This window comes from Oncorhynchus keta, chromosome 12, assembly GCF_023373465.1.
Source record: "Oncorhynchus keta strain PuntledgeMale-10-30-2019 chromosome 12, Oket_V2, whole genome shotgun sequence".
NCBI lineage: Eukaryota > Metazoa > Chordata > Actinopteri > Salmoniformes > Salmonidae > Oncorhynchus > Oncorhynchus keta.
Genome location: NC_068432.1, coordinates 10879597 through 10906098, shown reverse-complemented (window position 1 = coordinate 10906098; position 26502 = coordinate 10879597). Strand labels below are relative to the sequence as shown.

The window sequence follows — 26502 nt, the reverse complement described above, 5'->3', positions numbered from 1 at the left end:
CCAGACGGATTACCAGGATGTGTACTCAAAGCATGTGCGGACCAACTGGCAAGTGTCTTCAAACATTTTCAACCTCTCCCTGACCGAGTCTGTAATACACCCACATGTTTCAAACAGACCACCATAGACCCTGTGCCCAAGAAAGCGAAGTTAACCTGCCGATTACCGCCCTGTAGCAATCACGTTGGTAGCCATGAAGTGCTTTGAAAGGCTGGTCATGGCTCACATTAATACCATCAAAGCTCATCACTCAGCTAAGGACCCTGGGACTTAACAACTCCCTCTGCAACTGGATCCTGAACTTCCTGACAGGCCACCCCCAGGTGGTAAGAGTAGGCAACAACATATCTGACACGCTGATCCTCAACACTGGGGCCCCTCAGAGGTGCGTTCTTAGTCCCCTCTTGTACTCCCTGTTCACCCATGACTGCGTGGCCAAGCATGAATCCAACACCATCATAAAGTTTTCTGATGACACAACAGTCCGACAATGATGATATAGCCTATAGGGAGGAGGTCACAGTCCTGGCAGTGTGGTGCCAGGACAACAACTTCTCCCTCAATGTGAGCAAGCAAGGCAGTAATGTAGCGGGTTGAGAGTTTCAAGCTCCTTGGTGTCCATAATACCAACAAACTATCACGGTCCAAACACACCAAGACAGTTGTGCCCTCTTCACGACACCTTTTCCCTCTCAGGAGACTGAAAAGATTTGGCATGGGTCCCCAGATCCTTAAAAAGTTCTACAGCTCCACTATCGAGAGCATCCTGACCGGTTGCATCACCGCCTGATATGGCAACTGCTCAGCATCTGAACATAAAGCACAATATAGGGTAGTGCATATGTCCCATCACTGGGGATTAAGCTTCCTGCAATCCAGGACATATATATTTAACAATTGTATTTAAGTTTTATTTAACCAGGAAGGGCTCATTGAGATTTGAATTCTGCCAAGATAGGCAGCACCAAGTTATTACACAATTACAGACAGACAACATGAAAAACTACAAGTAATCTAGTAAAAAAAAACAGAGAATTCACAAGAGGATAACAATCATAAAACAGCAAATTAAAAACATTGACAGGTCAGGGAATCTGCCTCAAAATCCTTCATCAATGATTTAAAAACACCAATTGGTTCTTCCAGTTGAAAAGTATTTTGTAAGGCGCTCCAAGCCGATGGCGCAGAGTACATAAAAGCCATTTTACCAAATTCAGTTCGGACATTTGGAACAGTTAGCAGGATAAAGTCCTGCGAACAAAGAGAGTATCCACAACATTTCTGAACAATATAAAAATGCCTTTTTTTTGTTAGTTGTTGAGTATGCAATTTAAAAGAGAGGCCATCATCAATTCAAATTCTAAGATATTTATATGAGGTTACAGTCTCAATCTCATTGCCCTGACAGGTAGTAATAGGTGAAAGGTTCAGAGGTCTATTTCTTGCTTTAGAAAACACCATAGTTTAGTTTTGTCAATATTGAGGATACGCTTCAATTGACACAAGGTATGTTGAACAGTATAAAAAGCAGTTTGCAAGTTCTGGAAAGCTTTTGTGAGAGACGAGTCACAACTATAAATAACAGTATCATCAACATAAAAGTGAAGTTGCGCATTTTGCACATTTGTCTAAATTATTTATATAAATAGTGAATAAGAGGGGACCAAGTACAAAGCCACACCATTACAGACAGACAATTTAACATACATGAGTCCATCAAATTGAGTGCACTGAGTTCTATCAGAGATAGTCAGCAAACAATGCAACTGAATGCTCTGAAAGACCGAGGCTCGACAATCTCTGACTCAGTATAGCATGATCAACTGTATCAAAAGCCTTAGAGAAGTCAAGGACTTCAGTGATATCATTTAAAACCTTAATGGCTGCTGTAATTGTCTTATGCTTCTTCCTGAAGCCCGATTGGTACGTTGATAAAATAGAGTTAGCATATAAAAAGGTTTCAAATATTTTCGCCAGGGGTGACAGCTTTTAGATTGGCCTATAATTATTTAAAAGAGTTGGATCTCCCCCTTTTAAAAGTGGTAGGACAAATGCTGATTTCCAGATCTTTGGAATTTCATTACATCCCAGGGTTAGATTTAACAGATATGTAAGTGGTTCAGCTATGAAATCAGCTGCCAGTTTTAAAAAGCAGGGATCAAGAAGATCAGGACCTGCAGGCTTTCTCTGATCTAAGGACTTCAGGGCTTTATGTACCTCCTGCACTGAGAACGGCAAAAAGCTAGAAGTTGGATCAGCTCTCACTGGTTCATCCACACAGGGTTGTACAGAGACAGAGGATACTGAATCAAACAGCCTACCAGATGATACAAAGTGCTCATTGAAAAAATTCAGCATTTCAGTTGTCATATTCAACCACAGAGTCCTTCAATACACATAGGCTTAATAGCCTTCCAAAACTTTCTAGGGTCATTCTTGTTATCAGTGGTAACAGACATAAAATATTCAGACCTGGCCTTCCTGAGAAGAAAAGAACACTTGTTTCGTAGCTGCCTAAAAAGAAGCCAATCAGCATCAGAACATGATTTCTTTGCTTTAGCCCAAGCTAGATTACGTTTTTGAATAATACAAGACAGCTCAGAAGAAAACTCTGAACCTGTGGAATGGGACATGATTTTTACTATTTGGATTAAAAAGAACATCCTGACAGAATTTCCAGGCAGTTTCCACATCAGGAATAAGCTCAATCTTGCTCCAGTCAAAATAAAACAAATCATGAAAGAAAGCCTGCTCATTAAAACTCTTTAAATGTCTTACGAATAAAGCGTGGGTTTGTTTTAGGAACCTTTGTATTTCTAACAGCAACAACAGCACAATGGTCACTTAAATCATTACAGAAAACACCAACCGCAGAATATATATGTAGAACATTTGTCAATATCAAATCAATCAGGGTAGATTTCTCTGGACATTTGAGATGTTGGTGAGTTAATCAACTGGGTATGGTAAGATTCATATAATTACAATACATTTTATAATCATCAGACTTTAACCAACACCAGTTGAGATCACCAATCAAGATCATTTCACTGTAATGAAGTTTAGACATAAGGTGCATCAGAGAAGAAAATACATCACCGAGAGCATAGGGGGGTCTATAACAGCCAATCAAAGTTATAGAGAGCAGAGGGGGGTCTATAACAGCCAATCAAAGTTATAGAGAGACCCTTTGAAACCTCAAGATTCAAAGCAAGAAATTCCAACTGTTTACAAATAGTTTCAGACCTTGCCACACTTACAAGGAATTTAGTTTTTACATATATAGCCCCCCCCACACACCTTTCTTAACTTGATCAGTGCGATACACATTGTAACCATTTATACAAGTATCCTTTACAAGTAAATACTTTTTGAGCCAGGTTTCAGAAAACACAATTACATCAGAATCAGTTGATTAAGCCCAAATCCTTACCCCATCAATTTTTGACAACAGGATGCGTACATTTAAATGAAAAATACCAAAACCAGATCTAGATTTAAAATCAGAGGGAGTTTGGAGACATTGCATATCAGGGCAAGGTTTAGGATGCACGTTACCTGATATCAACAAAATTAGAATAACTAGGCACCTCTGTTTAATAACCTTCCACGGCTTCTCTTTTTTAATAGACTTACTGCAAGCGAATTCTACAAGTGAGTTTCCAGACAATACAAAACAGCCATTTAAAACCATTAGACTTTGTTAGTGACACAAGTTCATACTGTTCGCATCATGCCACAAATGCATCGGCACTTGGACGAGTGGACCGAGTGAAAAGAGCAAATTCCCGCAGACAAAATGTCTAATGGACGGGAGAGCACATTGTCAGATGTCCTCACCCAGCGGCAATGTATGTTTTCTCCAGAGTTCAGTAAAGTCAGTACACAAAGCAATACCACGAAAATTGTCATTTTCTCTGAGATATGTAAAAAATAGAGGCCAAGGAAAGGTAAGGGGAGAGAGGGACTGTATGTATGTATGAGTATGTATGTGAGTGTGAGAGTAGATTGGGTGTGGGGGTTGATTGAGAGAAAGGCTTGGGGATTGTTGAGCTGCCTCTGGCAGCCAGGCGGAGAGTGAAGAGGAACAGCTTGGACGAGACACTCCGCAGAGGGCAAGCTGAAGATAGAACCCAGGCCAGCCATAGAGAGAGTTACTTTGGTAAACTTCAAGTAAATAAGTGCAAATGGCTAAAAAATAATAATATCAGAGTTGAGGGAGACCCGCGATCTTTGCACTAGCAAAACAAAATAGTTTGCACTACACAACAAGGAAATTGTAGATTTGCTCCACCATAAATGAATAGATTATTAGTAGGTTAAAAACTACTAGTCACAGACAAACGACTTGACATGCTGCCATCTTGGATTGACCTATATATTGTCTCTAGAATTTCTAAGCAAACAGCTGGAGGCAGGGCTTTCTCCTATAGAACTACATTTTTATGGAATGGTCTGCCTATCCATGTGAGAGACACAGACTTGGTCTTGACCTTTAAGTCTTTATTGAAGACTCATCTCTTCAGTAGGTCCTATGATTGAGTGTAGTCTGGCCCAGGGGTTTGAAGGTGAACAGAAAGGCACTGGAGTGACCCTTGCTGTCTCTGCCTGGCCGGTTCCCCTCTCTCCACTGGGATTCTCTGCCTCTAACCCTATTACGGGGCTGAGTCACTGGCTTACTGGTCCTCTTCCATGCCGTCCCTAGGAGGGGTGCGTCACTTGAGTGGGTTGAGACACTGATGTGATCTTCCTGTCTGGCTTGGCGCCCCCTCAGGTTCATGCATTCGGGAGATCTTCGTGGGCTGTACTCAGCCTTGTCTCAGGATAGTAAGTTGGTGGTTTGAAGATATCCCCTAGTGGTGTGGGGCTGTGCTTTGGCAAAGTGGGTGGGGTTATATCCTGCCTGGTTGGCCCTGTCCGCGGGTATCGTCGGACAGGGCCACAGTGTCTCCCAACCCCTCCTGTCTCAGCTTCCAGTATTTATGCTGCAATAGTTTATGTGTTGGGGGCTAGGGTCAGTCTGTTACATCTGGAGTATTTCTCCTGTCATATCCGGTGTCCTGTGTGAATTTAATAATGCTCTCTCTCTCACTCTCTCTTTCTTTTCGCTCTTCTCTTGGAGGACCTGAGCCCTAGGACCATGCCTGATGACTACATGCTGTCCCCAGTCCACCTGGTCGTGCTGCTGCTCCAGTTTCAACTATTCTGCATGCGGCCATGGACCCCTGACCTGTTCACTGTTCACCGACGTGCAACCTTGTTCCGGACCTGTTGTTTTTGACTTCTCTCTCTACCACACCTGTTGTCTCTAACTCTGAATGATCGGCTATGAAAAGCCAACTGACATTTACTCCTGAGGTGCTGACCTGTTGAACCCTCCACAACCACTCTGATTATTATTATTTGACCCTGCTGGTCACCTATGATCGTTTGAACATCTTGGCCATGTAGTGTTATAATCTCCACCTGGCACAGCCAGAAGAGGACTGGCCACCCCTCAGAGCCTGGTTCCTCTCTAGGTTTCTTCCTAGGTTCCGGCCTTTCTAGGGAGTTTTTCTAGCCACCGTGCTTCTACATCTGCATTGTTTGCTGTTTGGGGTTTTAGGCTGGGTTTCTGTATAGCATTTTGTGACATCGGCTGATGTAAAAAGGGCTTTATAAATACATTTTATTGATTGAATGATTGATAGATAGATACAGTGCCCTGCAAAAGTATTCGGCCCCCTTGAACTTTGCGACCTTTTGCCACATTTCAGGCTTCAAACATAAAGATATAAAACTGTATTTTTTGTGAAGAATCAACAACAAGTGGGACACAATCATGAAGTGGAACAACATTTATTGGATATTTCAAACTTTTTAACAAATCAAAAACTGAAAAATTGGGCGTGCAAAATTATTCAGCCCCTTAAGTTAATACTTTGTAGCGCCACCTTTTGCTGCGATTACAGCTGTAAGTCGCTTGGGGTATGTCTCTATCAGTTTTGCACATCGAGAGACAGACATTTCTTCCCATTCCTCCTTGCAAAACAGCTCGAACTCAGTGAGGTTGGATGGAGAGCATTTGTGAACAGCAGTTTTCAGTTCTTTCCACAGATTCTCGATTGGATTCAGGTCTGGACTTTGACTTGGCCATGTTTATTTTTGAACCATTCCATTGTAGATTTTGCTTTATGTTTTGGATCATTGTCTTGTTGGAAGACAAATCTCCGTCCCAGTCTCAGGTCTTTTGCAGACTCCATCAGGTTTTCTTCCAGAATGGTCCTGTATTTGGCTCCATCCATCTTCCCATTAATTTTAACCATCTTCCCTGTCCCTGCTGAAGAAAAGCAGGCCCAAACCATGATGCTGCCACCACCATGTTTGACAGTGGGGATGGTGTGTTCAGGGTGATGAGCTGTGTTGCTTTTACGCCAAACATAACGTTTTGCATTGTTGCCAAAAAGTTCAATTTTGGTTTCATCTGACCAAAGCACTTTCTTCCACATGTTTGGTGTGTCTCCCAGGTGGCTTGTGGCAAACTTTAAACGACACTTTTTATGGATATCTTTAAGAAATGTCTTTCTTCTTGCCACTCTTCCATAAAGGCCAGCTTTGTGCAATATACGACTGATTGTTGTCCTATGGACAGAGTCTCCCACCTCAGCTGTAGATCTCTGCAGTTCATCCAGAGTGATCATGGACCTCTTGGCTGCATCTCTGATCAGTCTTCTCCTTGTATGAGCTGAAAGTTTAGAGGGACGGCCAGGTCTTGGTAGATTTGCAGTGGTCTGATACTCCTTCCATTTCAATATTATCACTTGCACAGTGCTCCTTGGCATGTTTAAAGCTTGGGAAATCTTTTGTATCCAAATCCGGCTTTAAACTTCTTCACAACAGTATCTCGGACCTGCCTGGTGTGTTCCTTGTTCTTCATGATGCTCTCTGCGCTGTTAACGGACCTCTGAGACTATCACAGGGCAGGTGCATTTATACTGAGACTTGATTACACACAGGTGGATTGTATTTATCATCATTAGTCATTTAGGTCAACATTAGATCATTCAGAGATCCTCACTGCACTTCCGGAGAGAGTTTGCTGCACTGAAAGTAAAGGGGCTGAATAATTTTGCACGCCCAATTTTTCAGCTTTTGATTTGTTAAAAAAGTTTGAAATATCCAATAAATGTCGTTCCACTTCATGATTGTGTCCCACTTGTTGTTGATTCTTCACAAAAAAAATACAGTTTTATAACTTTATGTTTGAAGCCTGAAATGTGGCAAAAGGTTGCAAAGTTCACGGGGGCCGAATACTTTCGCAAGGCACTGTATACTAGGTGGTTTCAGAGGAAGGCCCCAAAAATTGTCAAAGACATCAGTCACCCTAGTCATAGACTGTTCTCTCTGCTACCACACGGCAAGCAGTACCGGAGTGCCAAGTCTCAGTCCAAAAGTTTCCTTAACAGCTTCTACACCCAAGCCATAAGAATGTTAGCGACGAGAGTCATCCTAACCTTCTAACTCAGGGGAGTTTTCTCCTATCAGGAAGACCGGCTGGTTGAAACTGGCCTGTTACTTTTGCGGGTTGACACCACTCTACTCTAGCCAGTCCGGGCCATTTGTGTTCCTTTCCTTTTAACGTGAGGTCATCTCCCCTTACAGAATTGGGTGACACACATCTGCCCTTAGAAGAACTTGTCAACATTTAGGAAATGTCTGTCAAAGTTATCAAAACACACAGCCCACACAGTCTGGTGACGGGACAGGATCTCACTCAAACTCGATCCAACTCTGGCTGGTTGCTAGTGTCCCCATTTTAGAGTCCGAAGTAAAGACATTCAACCATATTGTCTTTCAGTAGTTATGCTGTGTGGCATGGACAGAGTATAGTCCCTATGGGGCTACTACTGTAGGTTGCATCATGGGTTTACGTATACTTGTGCCTGTGCCTCAAAGTGCTGTCATACATTGACTGAGACTGGTTAAGAACCACAATGGTTTCTTTCCAAGTAATTTGGGTGGGATTGAGGTTCTCTGGGAGCTTGGTTTACTTGACAGCGTTATTAGGAGCAGTTATAATATAGGTTCTGATATGTGTGTAATAAAAATTTGAGTAACAGTATGTTTAATCTTAGAGGGAGGTCTGGCACACAGGGCAGCAGTTCCAAAGGCAGAATGAATTACGACCTTGAATCTGGAGTCCAGTGGCTTCAGTAAAAGCCTGCAATTTTTTAACTGCAGAGGGCTATAAAGCAGTAACAACTATCTGCGTTTCACTCTGAATACTAAAAGTCTTCAAAGCATTTCAATGAGGTTACTTAACTATGTAACATGCTTTTTGATCAAACTACCTCACTCAAAATGGACTGACATGGTGTTGTTTTTCAGGGTGTGGTCAGTCTTTCTGTTTTTCGGCTAATCAAAAACATCCGCACCATATTCCTATGACATAACTATTTTATCTGTTAGTGAAGCACATTGTGTAACTTTATATGCTAGCTGAACTGACGGCTAGCTGCACAAAGCAGGGAGCCTGGATTGTTGGTTCTTTGCGCCCTTACCAAGAACTCTCAGCTTAATTTGCAGCTGCTGTGAAATTTGTGTGTGTGTGTGTGTGTGTGTGTGTGTGTGTGTGTGTGTGTGTGTGTGTGTGTGTGTGTGTGTGTGTGTGTGTGTGTGTGTGTGTGTGTGTGTGTGTGTGTGTGTGTGTGTGTGTGTGTGTGTGTGTGTGTGTGTGTGTACATGAATGCGTGCACGTGTGTACAGTATGAGTGAACATTCTGTCATATGGTTGAAGTAAGGATGCGATTGAATGACAAAAAGAGGGCAGGGGCTGTTCGTTACTAGGCAAACATGCAAACAAAACTCTGTCGATACGGCACAATACCATCTAATCTGGATAAAACTTCCAAACTATTAAGAACAAGTGCTATGAAAAACCAGGCTCAGGAGGGAGAGAGAGAGGGGAAGAGGAAAATTGGCGTAGTGAGAGAGCAGTTTGAGTACAGCTGGGACTCGGTCACTTCCAAGGAGAGAGAGATTGAAACAGGCTATTTCTGGGACTGCCCCCTTTCCTCTCCCCTCACAAACAATCATGCATCATTCACACCCTTCACTATCTCCAGTCGTCTATGTCAGGCCACCACAGCAGGGCCCAGTAGGACAGTTCCCATTCCCATCAAGGCCTTCCCCCATTCATGGTTTCATGTCTTACAGTGCATTTGGAAAGTATTCAGACCCCATTACTTTTTGAAAATGTTCTTATGTTACATCCTTATTCTAAAATTGATTACCCCCACCCCACATCAATCTACACACAATACCCCATAATGACAAAGCAAAAACGTATTATTATTTTATTTTTTGTAAATGTATATATGAAAGAAAAAAAAATGATCACACTTACATAAGTATTCAGACCCTTTACGCAGTACTTTGTTGAAGCACCTTTGGCAGTTATTACAGCCTCAAGTCTTCTTGGGTAGGAAGCTACAAGCTTGGAACACATGTATTTCGGGAGTTTCTCCCATTCTTCTCTGGAGATCCTCTCAAGCTCTGTCAGGTTATATGGAGGGTGTTGCTGCACATCTATTTTCACGTCTCTCCAATGATGTTCGATCGTGTTCAAGTCCAGGCTCTGGCTGGGCCATTCAAGGACATTCAGAATCCACTCCTGGTTGGCTTGGCTGTATGCTTAGGGTCAGTGTCCTATTGGAAGGTGAACCTTCGCCCAAGTCTGAGGTCCTGAGCGCTCTGGAGCAGGCTTTCATTAATGATCTCTCTGTACCCTCCCTCAATCCTGACATTTTTTGGCACCCTTCCCCAGATCTGTGCCTCGACACCATCCCTGTCCCGGAGCTCTACGGACAATTCCTTCGACCTCATGGCTTGGTTTTTGCTCTGACATGCACTGTCAGGGTGCAGCTGTAGGACCTTATATAGACAAGTGTGTGTGCCTTTCCAGATCATGTCCAATCAATTGAATGGACTGCAGGTGGACTCTCAAGGATGTTCAATGCGAACATTATGCACCTGAGATCAATGTAGAGTCTCATAGCAAAGGGTCTGAATACTTATGTAAATAAGGTATTTCTGTTTTTATTTTTAATACATTTGCAAAGATTTCTAAAAACCTGTTTTTTGCTTTGTTATTATAGGGTATTGTGTGTAGGCTGATGAGGGGGAAAAAATTAGAATAAGAATAAGTGTTACAGATTAAGGGGTGATCTGTGCATATTGGTGTGAACATGACATGTCAACATAGGCCTCTCATAGCTCAACACAGAATGGAGATAGACCAACTGTCAAGTCTCTTCATTGACATTTTCAAACTCTCCCTGACGGAGTCTGTAATACCTACATGTTTCAAGCAGACCACTACAGTCCCTGTGCCCAAGAAAGCGAAGGTAACCTGCATAAATGATTACCGCCCCGTAGCACTCACGTCAGTATCCATGAAGTGCTTTGAAAGGCTGGTCATGGCTCACATCAACAGCATCCTCCCGGACACGCTAGAGACCCACTCCAATTCACATACTGCCCCAACAGATTCACAGACAACGCAATCTCAATCGCACTCCACACTGCCCTTTCTCACCTGGACAAAAGGAACACCTATGTGAAAATGCTGTTCATTGAACGCTGAGCTGTAGTCAACACCATAGTGCCCACGAAGCTCATCACTAAGCTAAGGAACCTGGGATTAAACACCTCCCTCTGCAACTGGATCCTGGACTTCCTGACGGGCCGTCCCCAGGTGGTAAGAGTAGGCAAATACATGTCTGCTACGCTGATCCTCAACACAGGCCCCTCAGGGTTGTGTCCCCTCCTGTACTCCCTGTTCACCCACGACTGTGTGGCCAAACCTGACTCCAACACCATCATTAAGTTTGCTGACGACACAACAGTGCTAGGCCTGATCACCGACAACGATGAGACGGCCTATAGGGAGGAGGTTAGAGAACTGTCAGTGTGGTGCCAGGACAACAACCTCTCCCTTAATATGAAAAAGACAAAGGAGCTGATCGTAGACTATAGGAAAAGGCGGGCCAAACAGGCCCCCATTAACATCGACGGGGCTGTAGTGGAGTGGGTCGAGAGTATCAAGTTCCTTGGTGTCCACATCACCAACAAAGTATCATGTTCCAAACATACCAAGACAGTCATGAAGAGGGCACGACAAAACCTTTTCCCCCACAGGAGACTGAAAAGATTTGACATGGGTCCTCAGATCCTCAAAAGGTTCTACAGCGGCACCATTGAGAGCATCATGACTGGTTGCATCACTATCTGGTATGGCAACTGCTCAGCAACTGACCACAAGGCGCTACAGAGGGTATTGCGTATGGCCCAGTATATAATAGGCGGTGTCAAAGCCCATAAAATTGTCAGACTCCAGTCACCCAAGTTATAGAATGTTCTCTCTGCTGCCGCACGGCAAGCAGTACCAGAGAGCCAAGTCTAGGACCAAAAGGCTCCTCAACAGCTTCTACCCCCAAGCCATAAGACTGCTGAACAATTAATAAAATCGCTACTAGACTACTTACATTGACCCCCCTCCCCCTTTTTGTACAATGCTGCTTCTCGCTGTTTATTATCTATGCAGAGTCACTTCACCCCTACCTACATGTACAAAAAAACTCAACTAACCTGTACACTAACTCGGTACCGGTACCCCCTCTGTATATAGCCTCGTTATTGTTATTGTTATTGTGTTACTTTTTATTATTATTTTTTACTTTAGTCTATTTGGTAAATATTTTCTTAACTCTTCTTGAACTGTACTGTTGGTTAAGAGCTTGTAAGTAAGTACAATAAAACCTTATCCCAGTCTGCTATTCCCACATGCTTCAAGAGGGCCACCATTGTTCCTGTTCCCAAGAAAGCTAAGGTAACTGAGCTAAATGACTAGCACTCACTTCCGTCATCATGAAGTGCTTTGAGAGACTAGTCAAGGACCATATCATCTCCACCCTACCTGACACTCTAGACCCACTCCAACTTGCTTACCGCCCCAATAGGTCCACAGACGACGCAATCGCAACCACACTGCACACTGCCCTAACCCATCTGGACAAGAGGAATACCTATGTGAGAATGCTGTTCATCGACTACAGCTCGGCATTTAACACCATAGTACCCTCCAAGCTCGTCATCAAGCTCGAGACCCTGGGCCTCGACCCCGCCCTGTGCAACTGGGTACTGGACTTCCTGACGGGCCGCCCCCCAGGTGGTGAGGGTAGGTAACAACATCTCCACCCCGCTGATCCTCAACACTGGGGCCCCACAAGGGTGCGTTCTGAGCCCTCTCCTGTACTCCCTGTTCACCCACGACTGCGTGGCCTTGCACGCCTCCAACTCAATCATCAACTTTGCGGACAACACTACAGTGGATGGCTTGATTACCAACAACGACGAGACGGCCTACAGGGAGGAGGTGAGGGCCCTCGAAGTGTGGTGTCAGGAAATTAACCTCACACTCAACGTCAACAAATCAAAGGAGATGATTGTGGACTTCAGGAAACAGCAGTGGGAGCACCCCCCTATCCACATCGACGGGACAGTAGTGGAGAGGTTAGTAAGTTTTAAGTTCCTCGGCGTACACATCACGGACAAACTCAATTGGTCAACCCACACAGACAGCGTTGTGAAGAAGGCGCAGCAGCGCCTCTTCAACCTCAGGAGGCTGAAGAAATTCGGCTTGTCACCAAAAGCACTCACAAACTTCTACAGATGCACAATCGAGAGCATCCTGTCGGGCTGTATCACCGCCTGGTACGGCAACTGCTCCGCACACAACCGTAAGGCTCTCCAGTGGGTCGTGAGGTCTGCACAACGCATCACCGGGGCAAACTACCTGCCCTCCAGGACACCTAACACCACCCGATGTCACAGGAAGGCCATAAAGATCATCAAGGACATCAACGACCCGAGCCACTGCCTGTTCACCCCGCTATCATCCAGAAGGCGAGGTCAGTACAGGTGCATCAAAGCAGGGACCGAGAGACTGAAAAACAGCTTCTATCTCAAGGCCATCAAACTGTTAAACAGCCACCACTAACATTGAGTGGATGCTGCCAACATACTGACTCCAGCTCACTTTAATAATGGAAATTTATGGAAATGTATGTAAAAATAGTATCACTAGCCACTTTAAACTATGCCACTTTGTTTACATACCCTACATTACTCATCTCATATGTATATACTGTATTCGATAGCATCTACTGCATCGTGCATATGCCGTTCTGTACCATCACTCATTTATATATCTTTATGTACATATTCTTTATCCCTTTACACCTGTGTGTATAAGGTAGTAGCTGTGGAATTGTTAGGTTAGATTATTCGTTGTTTATTACTGCATTGTCGGAACTAGAAGCACAAGCATTTTGCTACACTCGCATTAACATCTGCTAACCATGTGTATGTGACAAATAAAATTTGATTTGAAGTAAGGTCTGATTTGATTTGAAAAGTCTATGGTATAGCCTACCTGTTTGTCATTAAAAACAAGTTTGATAAAATATTGCAGCAGAATTTACAACATGTTTGCACTAAGTTCAGTAGGGAATAAATCACGAAAGGTAGAACGAAAATGAAAGGTTACAGACTTGCGGTGAGGAACAAGGTAGACAAAATAAAATGTAATTGATTAGCTTTGTTTCTTGTCTTTGAATTCCTCAGTAAAAAATAACGGCTGCAAACTTTGAACAGGTGCAAAAGCCTTGTATATTTGGTCATAGACTTCCGGCCCATTGTGTGAGATGGTGTAGTAGTTTAATTTTACTTTGGGGACCCTAGCAGTACCCAATGACATCGCTGCCAGCACCCTCTCCCTGAACTCCTCACAACACGATGAAGATGGGGAGGAGCAGAACAGGTGGTGCTCTATCGACACATTCACCACCCAGCGAGAGGAAGAGGATACAAAAGCATAACTCCATCAAAGTGTGTTTTCAATGTAGACAAACAAAGTAGTAGTGTTGCATGGTATATCTCTCCTTTTTGTCTTCACTTTCGGTGTGTCTGTCAAATGTGTCTCACGTCATCTACTGGTTGAGAGAGGATCAAGTCTATCAGCACAGCCAATGTCCTCTTATAGCACGAGAGCACAGTCTGTTGCACTTACTCATTACTAGCTCTAGCCTGTCCTGAAGAACCACTACTCTCACTGCGAGTCTGGGCTGCATCACCACTTATGCTGCACAGAAGTTATTAACACACTTGAATAATGCGACATGGCAACAATTTTGAAACTAGCCCCGCCCAGCTGAGGATCTGTCTTTCAGCCATCTATTCCCTGTGTTTGAGGGGGGCTAAATCCGCTTGTTACTTAAATCTCGCTGGATTGATTGCTTTAATTTTACTCCTGCGACTCATTTCACACCTTTGCTTGTGTCTGTCAATTTTCTTTCCATGAACGTTACGACCGCTGAAATGCTTGTAATGACCTGCCAACGCTTCATCAGAGATTGAACTCACCATCTCGACACATCACAAGAAAGAGAAGAAAAAAAACTTTATTTTGATGGGTGTTCATTTTTTGTGTACTTGAAAAAAAGTAATAATCTAACAGTCGAAATGTTTATAAATTAGATGAGCTGAAATGAAATCAACTTTGAAAATGAGCTCTCGGATTACAGTGATATTATGTATGATCTCGCAAACATTGTAAAGTATGTTTATGTGACTGCAGTTAGGGTAGACTGAGAAAGTGTTTGGTGGTTGCAGCCTCGTTCCTCCCTTTGCGTTAATGTATTCATATATGCAACAACAAAAAACTGGATTATAAAAATTCCAACACTTTGGAGTATCTTAATTCATTGTTCAAATGTGCATTTATTAGAATTGTTTTTAAAACCTTTTAACAATTTCGATGACCGTTGCTATTGAATCATTTCTGTTCACAAGAAAGCTTACAGCAGAAGCTAACATCAATTGACTACCCTAGTACTTAGTTTGTAATCATATGCAAACCAAAATGCTGATGATTGTCACCCAAAAAACTTTATTCATTCACTTCATCTCCCCTGCCTCACATCTCTCCCAAGATCATATTTGCTCAAGCCTAGAACTTAAGTGTGTATATGACGTCATGGGTCTTAAAGAGACAGCACACACTTTTACAAAATAATAGATTGGAAAGTAAACATTGTTTTTCATCTGTAGCCCCATGAATTCAGCCAAAACAAGCTCAATAACTCATTGCATGCACACACTCCTATTGAATACGTATTCACCTATATAGTAAATAGGCCTAGGCTATATCTTGATTCAGCCAGTTTATCAATAGACTTGAGATTGACCATTCAAATCATTTGCATGCTTGTATAATTGTTTTCTTAATGCCTCCATTCAAACATCTACAATTTCAAATGTAATAATATTGAACTCAAAATAACTGTCTGGATCAAGTGCCATTCTGTGACTGGCTAATACGCCTTCTTTTTTCCCTTGGTATCGTTTCACTATAGTTTTGTTATCGAGCATTGTGATGCTGACCCTGGTATTGATATCAAAGTCAAAATGCTGATATCGTGACAACACTACAAAGGAGTGCTGCTACATTGTATGCAAAAGTAAGCCATTACTATAGTTCATTTTCAGCGTGTCATGGTGATGATCGATGAATCCAGTTTTTCAGATAGGGCAGTAGTGGGAACAGGAGATACCCTAAAAAGGAAATATTATTGTACTCCTATTCTTTGCCAAGGTTCAATAATTATTGGTAACACTTTATATATGGATAGTCAATGTGTAGATGCTCTACAGACTATCAGTAACATTTCATTTAACTATCTACTAACACTGACCTTAACCTAACCCTAAACTTAACCCTAACCCTAGCCCTTATTCTAAACCTAACTGTAGCAAGCAGTTGCTTATCAACAGATAGTTTGTTGAGTGTATGATAATCTGTAGAGCATCTACAGATGGACTATCCAAATAAAGTGTGACCTAATATTTTGCCAAGGTTTAGTCCAAGTGCAGAATATCACAACTTCCGCGTGTCAGAACATAGCCCATATTTGAGCCATATTGCCATTTTTGTTCAATCAGTTAGAGAGGTGAGCCAGCAACTGGAGTGTTGCCAGTTCTAATCCAGTGTCTGACAAGAAAGAATCTGTCTGAAAGTGACCTGGCAACTGGAAGGTTGCTGGTATCAATTCCTAGATGCCATTACCTGATGTTGTGCCCTTGTGCAAGGCACATAACCCCCCACAACAACAGGTGCCCAGAGTGGCAGCCCCCTGCACCTCTCCAAAAACCTGTATGTGTGTCTTTCGGATGGGTTGGGTTAAAAGCGGAAGTCAAATTTGTGTGCAATTGGCTAATAAAGTCATCTTAATCTTAATCAACAGTGAGCCGCCCGACACCTGTTATTTTCCAGAAGGTTGAAGTTTCCTCAGCCATGAAGGACAAACGCATACACTTTACTGCGGCTCTCACATTTCCTGCTCCGAAGACAAGATGTTTCAGCACCAACCAGAGAGTGCAGTGACCTCCATCAGTGTGGGGTCATTGGGAAAACATGAGCATCTTTTTCCATGTTGACATGTTTTTAAGAACAAGGCCCTTATGGGCGACTACTGCTTCCAGTGTACCTTACATGTCCTCGACATTGGATAATGTGCTCTCTCCATCTTGGAGTAAAATGGCAGCCAGGCAGCTAAGCGGGGAATTGATTAAATGCAGTCTTTGCATTGTAGCAGAATGAAGAACGATAGTACTTCTGGGGACTACAGACTTTTCACGGAAATTGGATCAGCTCCCTGCTAAGAGCACAGCCAAATTGAAAGAACAATTGCTTGTATCTATAAATGCTATTCCTGAGTCAAAAGCAGCTGTAGCATCTGAATAGGTCTTTTGTCTGGGTAAAAATACTGTGCATTTGGAAGGCTGGATCAAACTCATTGGGCTCCCCAGTTGGAATTCAAATTCCAGCGTAACCAACAAATAACATCTTGTACTGAACTTGAATTGAGAGAGTCCGATGATTTTGGGGGCTCTTACTTGGGTGTACGCCTTTATATTTGGATAATTCGATCAGGGACAAAGTGGGATCCAATTACCTGGGTAGAAGTCTTTGGATTTGGACAGCTTGATGGTGGCGCCCGTCTCTTTCTGCAGCTGTACGATGGTCTGGCCGCCCTTGCCAATTATGGAGCCGGCCGCATAGCTGGGGATCAGCACCTTCAGGAAGTACTCACCCTCCTCTGGAAGGACATAGAGAGAGAGAAAGAGACGAACAGACAGGAGAGGGTCAGAGCTAGTAAAGAAGCTGTAGTCTACACACATACACGCCATACTGCAAGTAACCCAGCCATCTCAGCTGATACATGCCTCTGGCTACATTCACTCTGGCTCCATTCAATCATTCTCAATAGGAACATGTAAGTGTCAGATCAGGTGCAAACAGTTGAATAGGTAGCTAGCCACATATATTCCTGTCAGACGGACACTTTGGTAGGAAGGTATCTAGAGGTATTTTTCCTTTTGGAGTGTGATTCCTTTGTAGCCTCTAGTCCCATATTTCATCAGAGTTTGGTGACACGTTCTGTGTTCTGTCCCAGATTTCCTGTGGAGTAAATGCTGACCTCCTTTCCAGTTTGCAGAGGTCTAATTTTAACTGTTTTCAAGGAGTTTTAGTATCCTTTATCAGAATCTACTGACAAAATATCTAATTCATGGTTCAAACCAAGCCAAGACCTACAATTTAAACTTTTTAATTTTTTTTTATCTCAAACCCGAGAGACAAATGGGAGCATAAACATAATCGGAATGGTGAAAATTATAGGATCTATTAACATTACTCAGAATATTACTCACACAGGACTATGTCGAAACATATAAATCATATGCTTGCGGTGCATGAAATCCAACCCATTGTGATCCAGAGTAATAACTGTTAGAGATGCTAGCATAAGGAAACAAAATCCCTGCCAAAAAGACAGACTCAATCTCCCCCCGTTTAAAAGGGGGTTCAGTGACTTACAACACTGTCTTGTATCAGTCAGTGATTGATATCATGTCAGCTCAAAGAATTCACCTATCAAACCTTCTGTTCTTCATCCTTTTAATCGAGAATGTTCCACTCCACATACTGGCTAATCAAGAAGATTTAATCATCACCCAGGTGAGCAGTGTGTGTCACTCCAAACAAATCCAGATTGGGTAGCAATTGGGTAGAGCAATCAACCCAATGTTGGGATTGGACTGCGAATACCAACCCAAAGATGGTGGATTGGTCAGAGTACAGGTCTGCTTAAGGGGTGGCTGTCCCATAGATACCAATGCAATAGCAGCTGGGTCTGGTCAGCTTAGTTCATTAACTGTAGATTAACCAGAAAAAAATTGCAACTGGGATGTCTCACTTCCTCTTCCGTCTCTGTACCAACCAACACCTGGTTGTGCTATTCCAGACATGAGTAATCAACATGAGAGACAGACATGCGATCAATATATGAACCTGTGAGAAAAATTACTACTCAATGTCACCCCAGAAATCAATTAGATAATAATAGCCTAAATAATTCTTCAAACATCTGTGCTGGTATGACCCAAAAAGTATCTAGTATGGTTTTCAGATATCAACTACTAGTTTTAACATTCCTTTTCAATGAATGACTTCAATTTGGGACTTCTTCGATGCTTCATCAGCAAGGGTGACGTCACTCTGGCAAGAACGTACATTCAAAGAACTGTTTATATCGGTATACAAACGTTTTTTTAATACAGACCAGCACAAAAAAAGATAATGACGATATCAAACCGTAGCTGTTCGTTTTAATGGTGATTTTGGTTGACAACGCCAAGATGCGTGTTTGCCTGTGTCGTCGTTGTATAGCTTCATGCAGGGGGATGGATTTGCAGGCTCGTCCAGGGAAGACGGATGGATGGAGGTCTGCACACATCGATGTCAATGTTCTAAGACTGACCTTCTGTTTGCCTCTTAAATGGGCTCATTAGATCCTGATCACAATGAATGTGGCACTGTGACATCTAGGGATTTCAGTCACTCTACCGTGTCACCTCTCTACTGATTCTTTTAACATGCCCCTCATGTTCCATTTGGATTTTGATAGGTCTCTCAATAAAGTCATGACACGTTGATATCTAAAATCCAAAGTCAATTCTGTTAACTCAGACTAAAGGACCTTCCTTACTGGTCACACATTAGACTACTAGAACCAACATTTATATGACAATACACACCATCTTCACATGTCTAGTCCGTCAACACATTTATATTGTAAATCACACCGATGAATGATAGAGCCTTTCTGAAAACATCCATTAGTCCTCTATCAATCGGAGAGAAACCATTATGACAATCTGACACAAACCATGCTCCTTTAGCCAAGGCACTTTTTCTGCTTGGATTTCTGCTTTCTACTCCATTAATCTTCCCCTTTCAGAGAAAAAAAGTTTTCCTTTCCAGGAAAAAAATAATAATAGATGACCTTGATGAAAAAGTAAAAACCATGGCTTAGACATTGCCATTGTCTTCATGGAAGTACAGACTTTTCTACTGTCAGTCAGAGGACACATGTTATTACAACTCTCCACACAGGATAAACTGAACAATAGGAATGGAAATGTCCTCTATTAGACCTGTGTTGGCAGGGGTGTACAAGTTCCCATTTCTATGTGTCTTAAAACCAGGGTGAACCCAGCAGGGGAGCGCATGCCATTGAGATTCACTCCATTGCCCTCACAGGCAGCGTTTGCAGTCATTAGTCAATAATTCATTTCGTCCTAGCGTCTGAAAAATCACACTAACAGGTTTCAATGGTGTCATGTAGTAGAGTAAACATGGCAATCTGTTGCTGCAATCCGTCAGGGGAATGGGAGCAGTATGGGGCAGGTTGGGAAGCTAAGCCAGTCGGGGCTGTTGAGTTCAAACCCCATGCATCCAATACTGGAGGGATGGCTTGAAGGAGAGACACGGACACTCAGCCAAACGTGTTTAGTGAAGTCACTCAAGGGGGGTGGGTCAGGAGGAAATGCCTTGTGACCACCCCCCACTCCCTCCAAATACCCACTCTGCATGTCAATGGACCAACCTGGCGCTGACAGGCAGCAAGAACAATGGATCAAAATGGGCAATAATGAGCAGAATATATTTTACGTAGTCAAGTATTAAGAGTTGAGTGTGATAAATGAATTCAACAAGTCATGACAAAAACAGTTTGGCTCTTACCCATTCTGAGATCTGCTGGTAAAATCCTCTGTCAGATCGCCATCAATACCGGGGTACAATCTTGTAAGGGTACCTTAACGTTAGGCTAGTCATAGGTGCAATGGTGGCGTTGAGGAATGCGGCCAGTCAACCTTTTTCACAGAGGTCTAATACATCAGTGGGTGCAAAAAAAAGATTTCACCGCAACATCCAAGCCATGCCTGCAGCTGGCCAGAGCCTCAATTGTATGAGAAAATGCTAATGCAGGCTCTCAGTATTTTCAGTGAAAGACGCCACGCATTGTTCAAGCCTGCACCGGTTTGAAGGGGGGGGGTCTTCCCTGCCGCATCACCCTTTTCACTGCTCTCATCCATATTCATCGAGTGGCCTGTCCATCTGCAGCAGCGTGGCGACTGACACCTGCCCTGGCCAATCGGCAGTCTCCTCCCTAAAACGTCATTCCCCAACCACCCCCCACAATGCCTGTCCCCAGAAAAAAAATATTTTCTTCCACACTCCGCCTCTTTTGACGCAGCACTATAAAGCATAGCGACCCATTCACTTTCTTTTTCCGTGAAAAATTACAAACTGGTTTGTGCGTTTCATTGGAGAGAACGTGGGGTGACCTTGAGCGATGGCTGAAAAGGTGTGTGGTTGCGGTGAGTGGAGGAGGAGAGGACTGATCTGATAGCGTGTGCCGTACACCCCATCTCATCCACCCCTTTTCACTCAAACGGCCATGTTTGAGTGGGAGGGGGCCCTCATCAACCACTGCAAATGGCAGTGCCGCAGAATGGTGGAGGGGGGAAGGGGTGGGGGGCAACGAAGCCAATCACTCCGTCTATAAATCTTGTAGACTATAGAGCGAGGTATCCTACGTGTGTGTGAGTGTGTGTCTTTGTGTATCTATGTGAGAGAGAGTCTGTGTGTGTGAGGGGAGGGGGGTTGGCTCCGCTCAATAGTAATTTCCAAGGAACCTCGAGAAACACCATTTGCATAGTCTCTTTGTTCCTTTTCTAGATTCATTTCCAATGTATTTAAATCACAGAGCAAACTGAAGTAATAACTGAGGCACATAAGAATCTGGCAAGCGTCTTACTGTAAATTCTACCGATGAACCGTTCATTGTGTCACCCGGACTCACTGGTGTACATAAGCATTGTCTCTCTGTAGGCTCCCTCCTCTCTTCCTCTGCCACCTGGCAAATTCATAGTCCGCTCACGTCACATCTCTCTGCAAGGGCACCTGTGTCCTTCTCACAAAAAAAAACACCAGCTCACATTCCTGTGCCAACCTTTCCATTAGCAACATTACCATATCATACATAATCCTTCAACTACACAGGCTTAGGAAAGGCACCCGAGCCAGTAAAAGGGGCTCGGGACATGGGAAATTACAGGCTAAATTAGCATGAGCGATGAATGAAAGAGGAGAGAGGGGTGTTGCTGATAAAAGAAGCAATAGGCTACCTCTTCCTCGAGTTGGACAGTAATTCGCCAGCAAACCTAAATGCACAATAGGCACACAGCAGTAAAAAAAACATCAGAGCCTTACTCCTTTGTTATGGTAACTGCCAGTCATGTTAATGATCAACAGGAATGATGTAATCAATATCAGACACAATTTGTAATGTAATGACCACAATGGCTGAGGATCATCAAGCAGTGTCACCAGAAAAATACTTATTACATATGTATTATATACGGTGCCCTCAGAAAGTATTCACACCCCTTCACTTTTTCCAAATGTTGTTGTTATAGCCCGAATTTAAAATGGATTAAATTCAGATTTTGTGTCACTGGCTACACACTGGCTACCCCATAACGTCAAGGTAGAATTATGATTTTAGAGATTTGTACAAATTAATAAAAAATGAAAAGCTGAAATGTCTTCAGTTAATAAGTATTCAACCTGGGGCAGCAGGTAGCCTAGTGGTTAGTGTTGGGCCAGTAACCGAAAGGTTGCTAGATCAAATCCCCGAGCTGACAAGGTAAAGGTAAAAATCTGTTGTTCTGCCCCTTAACAAGGCAGTTAACCCACTGTTCCCAGGCTGTCACGTTCTGACCTTAGTTTATTTTTTATGTCTTTATGTTAGGTTGGTCAGGGCGTGAGTTAATAATAATAATAATAATAATAGTTGGGGTGGGTTGTCTATGTTCTTTTTTCTATGTTATATTTTCTCTGTGTTTGGCCTAGCATGGTTCTCAATCAGAGGCAGGTGTCGTTCGTTGTCTCTGATTGAGAATCATACTTAGGTAGCCTTTCCCCACCTGTGTTTTGTGGGTGCTTATTTTCTGTTTAGTGTTTTATGCACCTTACAGGACTGTTTCATTTTTTTCACGTTGTTATTTTGTATTTCAGTGTTCGGTAAATAAAACATCATGAACACGTACCACGCTGCGCATTGGTCCAATATTTCATACTTGTCAGACGACGAAGACAACCGTTACAGAATCACCCACCCCAACCGGACCAAGCAGAGTGGTAACCAGGAGCAGAGGGTTCTGGACTCCTGGACATGGGAGAAGATTTTGGACGGAAAGGGACCCTGGGCACAGGCTGGGGAATATCGCCGCCCCCGGGAAGAGCTGGAGGCAGCCAAAGCCGAGAGGCGGCATTATGAGGAGCTAGCACAGCAGGGGGGGGGGGGGACACGGGGAGTGTGGCTAAGTCCCCGTGCTTACTGTGGAGAGAGGTGGACCGGGCAGGCACCATGTTATGCCGTGAGGCGCACGGTGTCCCCAGTGCGCAGGCATAGCCCGGTGCGCTACATCGCAGCGCCTCGTATCGGCCGGGCTAGAGTGGGCATCGAGCCAGGTGCTATGAAGCCGGCTCAGCGCATCTGGTTTCCAGTGCGTCTCCTCGGCCCGGGGTATATGGCACCAGCCCTACGTACGGTGTCCCCGTTTCGCCAGCACAGCCCAATGCGGTCTGTTCCACCTCGCCGCACTGGCCGGGCTACGGGGAGCATCCAGCCAGGACAGGTTGTACAGGCTCGGTGCTCGAGACCTCCAGTGCGCCTCCACGGTCCGGTCCATCCGGTGCCTCCTCCACGCACCAGGCCTCCGGTGGCAGCCCCCCGCACCAGGCTGTCTCTCTGTCTCCTCCCTCCAGGTGCTCCCTCATGTCCAGCGCTTCCAGGTGCTCCCGCCTGTCCAGCGCTTCCAGAGTCTCCCTCCTGTCTAGAGCTGCCAGAGCCGCCCGTCTGTCCTGAGCTGCCAGAGCCGCCTGTCAGTCAGGAGCTGCCAGAGCCGCCCGTCAGTCAGGAGCTGCCAGAGCCGCCCGTCAGTCAGGAGCTGACGTCACGAACGACGAACGGCCTTTCACGCCGGCGCTGCCGGAGTCTCCTGCATGTCCGGTGCTGCCGGAATCTCCCATCCATTCGGGGCCCGCTGCAAGGGTCCCAAGTCCGAGGTCTCCAGAGGCGCCACTTAAACGGGCAAAGACTATGATGGAGTGGGGTCCACGTCCCGCGGCAGAGCCACCACCACCAAATAAAAAGGCATGCTCAAAACAACAAGTGAACACAGAGTTAAGACAGGCATATACCGTAACGCCTGGCTGACTTCCCAGTTGGTGGTTCCTTCGCTATAGTCGACGGGGTTCACTTAACATGTAGAGGGCTGCACAGGTCAGGAGCGTAGGGTATAGGGCGGAAACCCATACCCTCCCCTATAGGTTCAGATTTTGTGGCCGGAGTCCTCACCTTTGGGGGGGTACTGTCACGTTCTGACCTTAGTTTCTTTTTTTGTCTTTGTGTTAGGTTGGTCAGGGCGTGAGTTGGGGTGGATTGTCTATGTTCTTTTTTCTATGTTATATTTTCTCTGTGTTTGGCCTAAGTATGGTTCTCAATCAGTGGCAGGTGTCGTTCGTTTTCTCTGAGAATCATACTTAGGTAGACTTTTCCCACCTGTGTTCCCACCTGTGTTCCCTTTGAGCTTGGTGTAATTAATAATTACACTTTGGATGGTGTATCAATACACCCAGTCACTGCAAAGATACAGGCATCCTTAAATGTGGAAGACACATTTCAGTTGAATGCATTCAGTTGTACAACTGACTAGGTATCCCCCTTTCCTTCCCATTGCTAACTCAGTTTCCGTAAAGTAACGAAACAACTCAGGGATTTCACCATGAGACCAATGGTGACTTTAAAACAGTTACAAACTTTAATGGCTGTGATAGGAGGAAACTGAGGATGGATCAACAACATTGTAGTTACTCCACCATACTAACCTAAATAACAGAGTGAAAAGAAGGAAGCCTGTACAGAATACAAATATTCCTACATTTGAATCCTGTTTGCAATAAGAGACAAAAGTAAAACCGCAAACAAATTAGCAAACAAATTAACTATGTCCTGAATACAAATAGTTATTTGGGGCAAATCACTGAGTACCACTCTTCATATTTTCAAGCATATTGGATAAGGATGAAAAGAAACGAAAGGACATGGTTTATGACACAACGTTCATCCTGTTAAGACAAGTTCCCTCCAAGCTATCATCTACCTCTAGAAAATGATTACATTGCTGTATTAGAGAACATTATTTCTTCAAGTTGAGTTAAATCACATACTTTTTATTATGGGAGTGCAAGAGATGATTGACAACATTATATATTCCCTGCAGTCCGGGGATGGCACATGAATAAATGAGGATTGGAACGGTCCCCCATCTGAACTGTCCAAATGGTCATCATGGGGGACACCTTCCAGGGGTTGCTGGCTATCAATGATCCAGGTCAACAAGTAGTGTTTAACATGATTTGTGAGGATTAGAACGGTCCCCCATTTGCTGGCTATCAATGATCCAGGTCAACAACTACCCCAGCTCATCTGTCTCTGGTCTTACCAGTCTTGATACGCTCCTACGAGCAACAGCACTCGTCTTCTTTAAGTAGATTATTATGTTTTTCCACAGGACCTTAGAAAGACAAAACAATATAGAAATGTCATTAGTAATTGTGTATAATTTTGCTTGTGTTACATTTCTGTGACATAAATACATTTAAGAGCCACTGTGTTGTTACACATTTCATTCTGTACGGAGCAGACATGGAGAGAAGAGAGAACACGCACATCGAGAGGGATTAGAAAGCAGTTGCTTCGCCAGCCTAAAAATATATAATCTAAGTGATTGATAGTTGGTATTCAGTATTCATAAAAGTATGCCTTATCTACATTAAATGCACTATGCATTATGTGGGTTTAATGCTGTAACACTGCATAAAACAATTAATAAAAGTCCCATGATGGTAGTTACTGCCCATTACTGCTTATCACTTCATTTATTCACATTTACTTTAATTTAATACAATATTTGTTTTATTTGATTACGTTTACTTCATTCCAAGTCATTACCTCATTTCTACAGAGCTGCTGCCTATGCTGTCTGACAAAATCACTATTTTAGTAGTTCTTCAAAGTGAATTAGGCATACTTTTATAACTACTGAATACCAACTATCAATCACTTAGATTATGTATTTTCAGGCTCGCAAAGAAACTGTTTCTAATCCCTCTCGATGTGCATCTTCTCTCTATGTCTGCTCCATACAGACCGGACAAGTTTAAGCAAGCGCACAATCGATTATGGTCATTGTAGTTATTTACCCCATTTTCTGTACTAAACTATGTAGAATATTGGCCTGTTGGAAACTACAACTCCCTACTACATCACACAGTTAAGGCTTGATCTGATTTATCTCTACTGAACCTGCACATTGAGCTCACAGAAGAAGAAAAAAATAAATAAATGGAATTCAAATAATTGAACCAACATCAGTCAATTAGTTGTTTAAAAACCAAAAAAATAACCAACATTTGAGTTAATCGCTCAGCACTATATTTACAAACAAGTGTGAAAATGTGTTTCACCGAGTTGTGGCTGAATGACGACATTCAGAACATACAGCTGGCGGATTATACACTCTATCGGCAGGATAGAACAGCAGCCTCTGGTAAGACATGGGGCAGGGGCCTATGCATATATGGAAACAACAGCTGGTGCACAATATCTAAGGAAGTCTCGAGGTTTTGCTTGCCTGAGTATCTCATGATAAACTGTAGACCACATTATCGACTTAAGAGAGTTTATCATCTGTATTTTTCGTAGCTGTCTACATAGCATCACAGCCCGATGCTGGCACTAAAACCACACTCAATGAGCTGTATTCCGCCATAAGCAAAAAGAAAAACGCTCATGCAGAGGCAGCGCTCCTAGTGGCCGGGGACTTTCATGCAGGGGAAACTCAAATCCATCTTACCAAATTTCTATCAGCATGTTAAATGTGCAACCAGAGGGAAATAAAATCTAGACCACCATTACTCCACACACA

The 26502-nt window shown here is 43.5% G+C and overlaps 1 protein-coding gene across 3 annotated transcripts in view; it reads right to left on the bottom strand.

The window, feature by feature from the left end:
• LOC118390964 (RNA-binding protein Nova-1-like) overlaps positions 1-26502 on the bottom strand; it is a 76804-nt gene that overhangs the window by 14607 nt on the left and 35695 nt on the right. Inside the window, exons 2-3 of one of the 3 annotated variants that reach the window (XM_052457718.1) lie at positions 25018-25089; positions 17055-17198 (exon numbers count right to left, since the gene is read on the bottom strand). Coding sequence is in view for 1 of the 3 variants with exons in the window: in XM_035781844.2 (XP_035637737.1) it covers positions 17055-17198; positions 20186-20189 (148 nt within the window). In the remaining 2 variants the exon portion in view is untranslated. Of the gene's footprint in view, positions 1-17054; positions 17199-20185; positions 20488-25017; positions 25090-26502 lie in introns of those variants that run through there. The other 2 variants (XM_035781844.2, XM_052457719.1) reach the window with 2 other exon arrangements.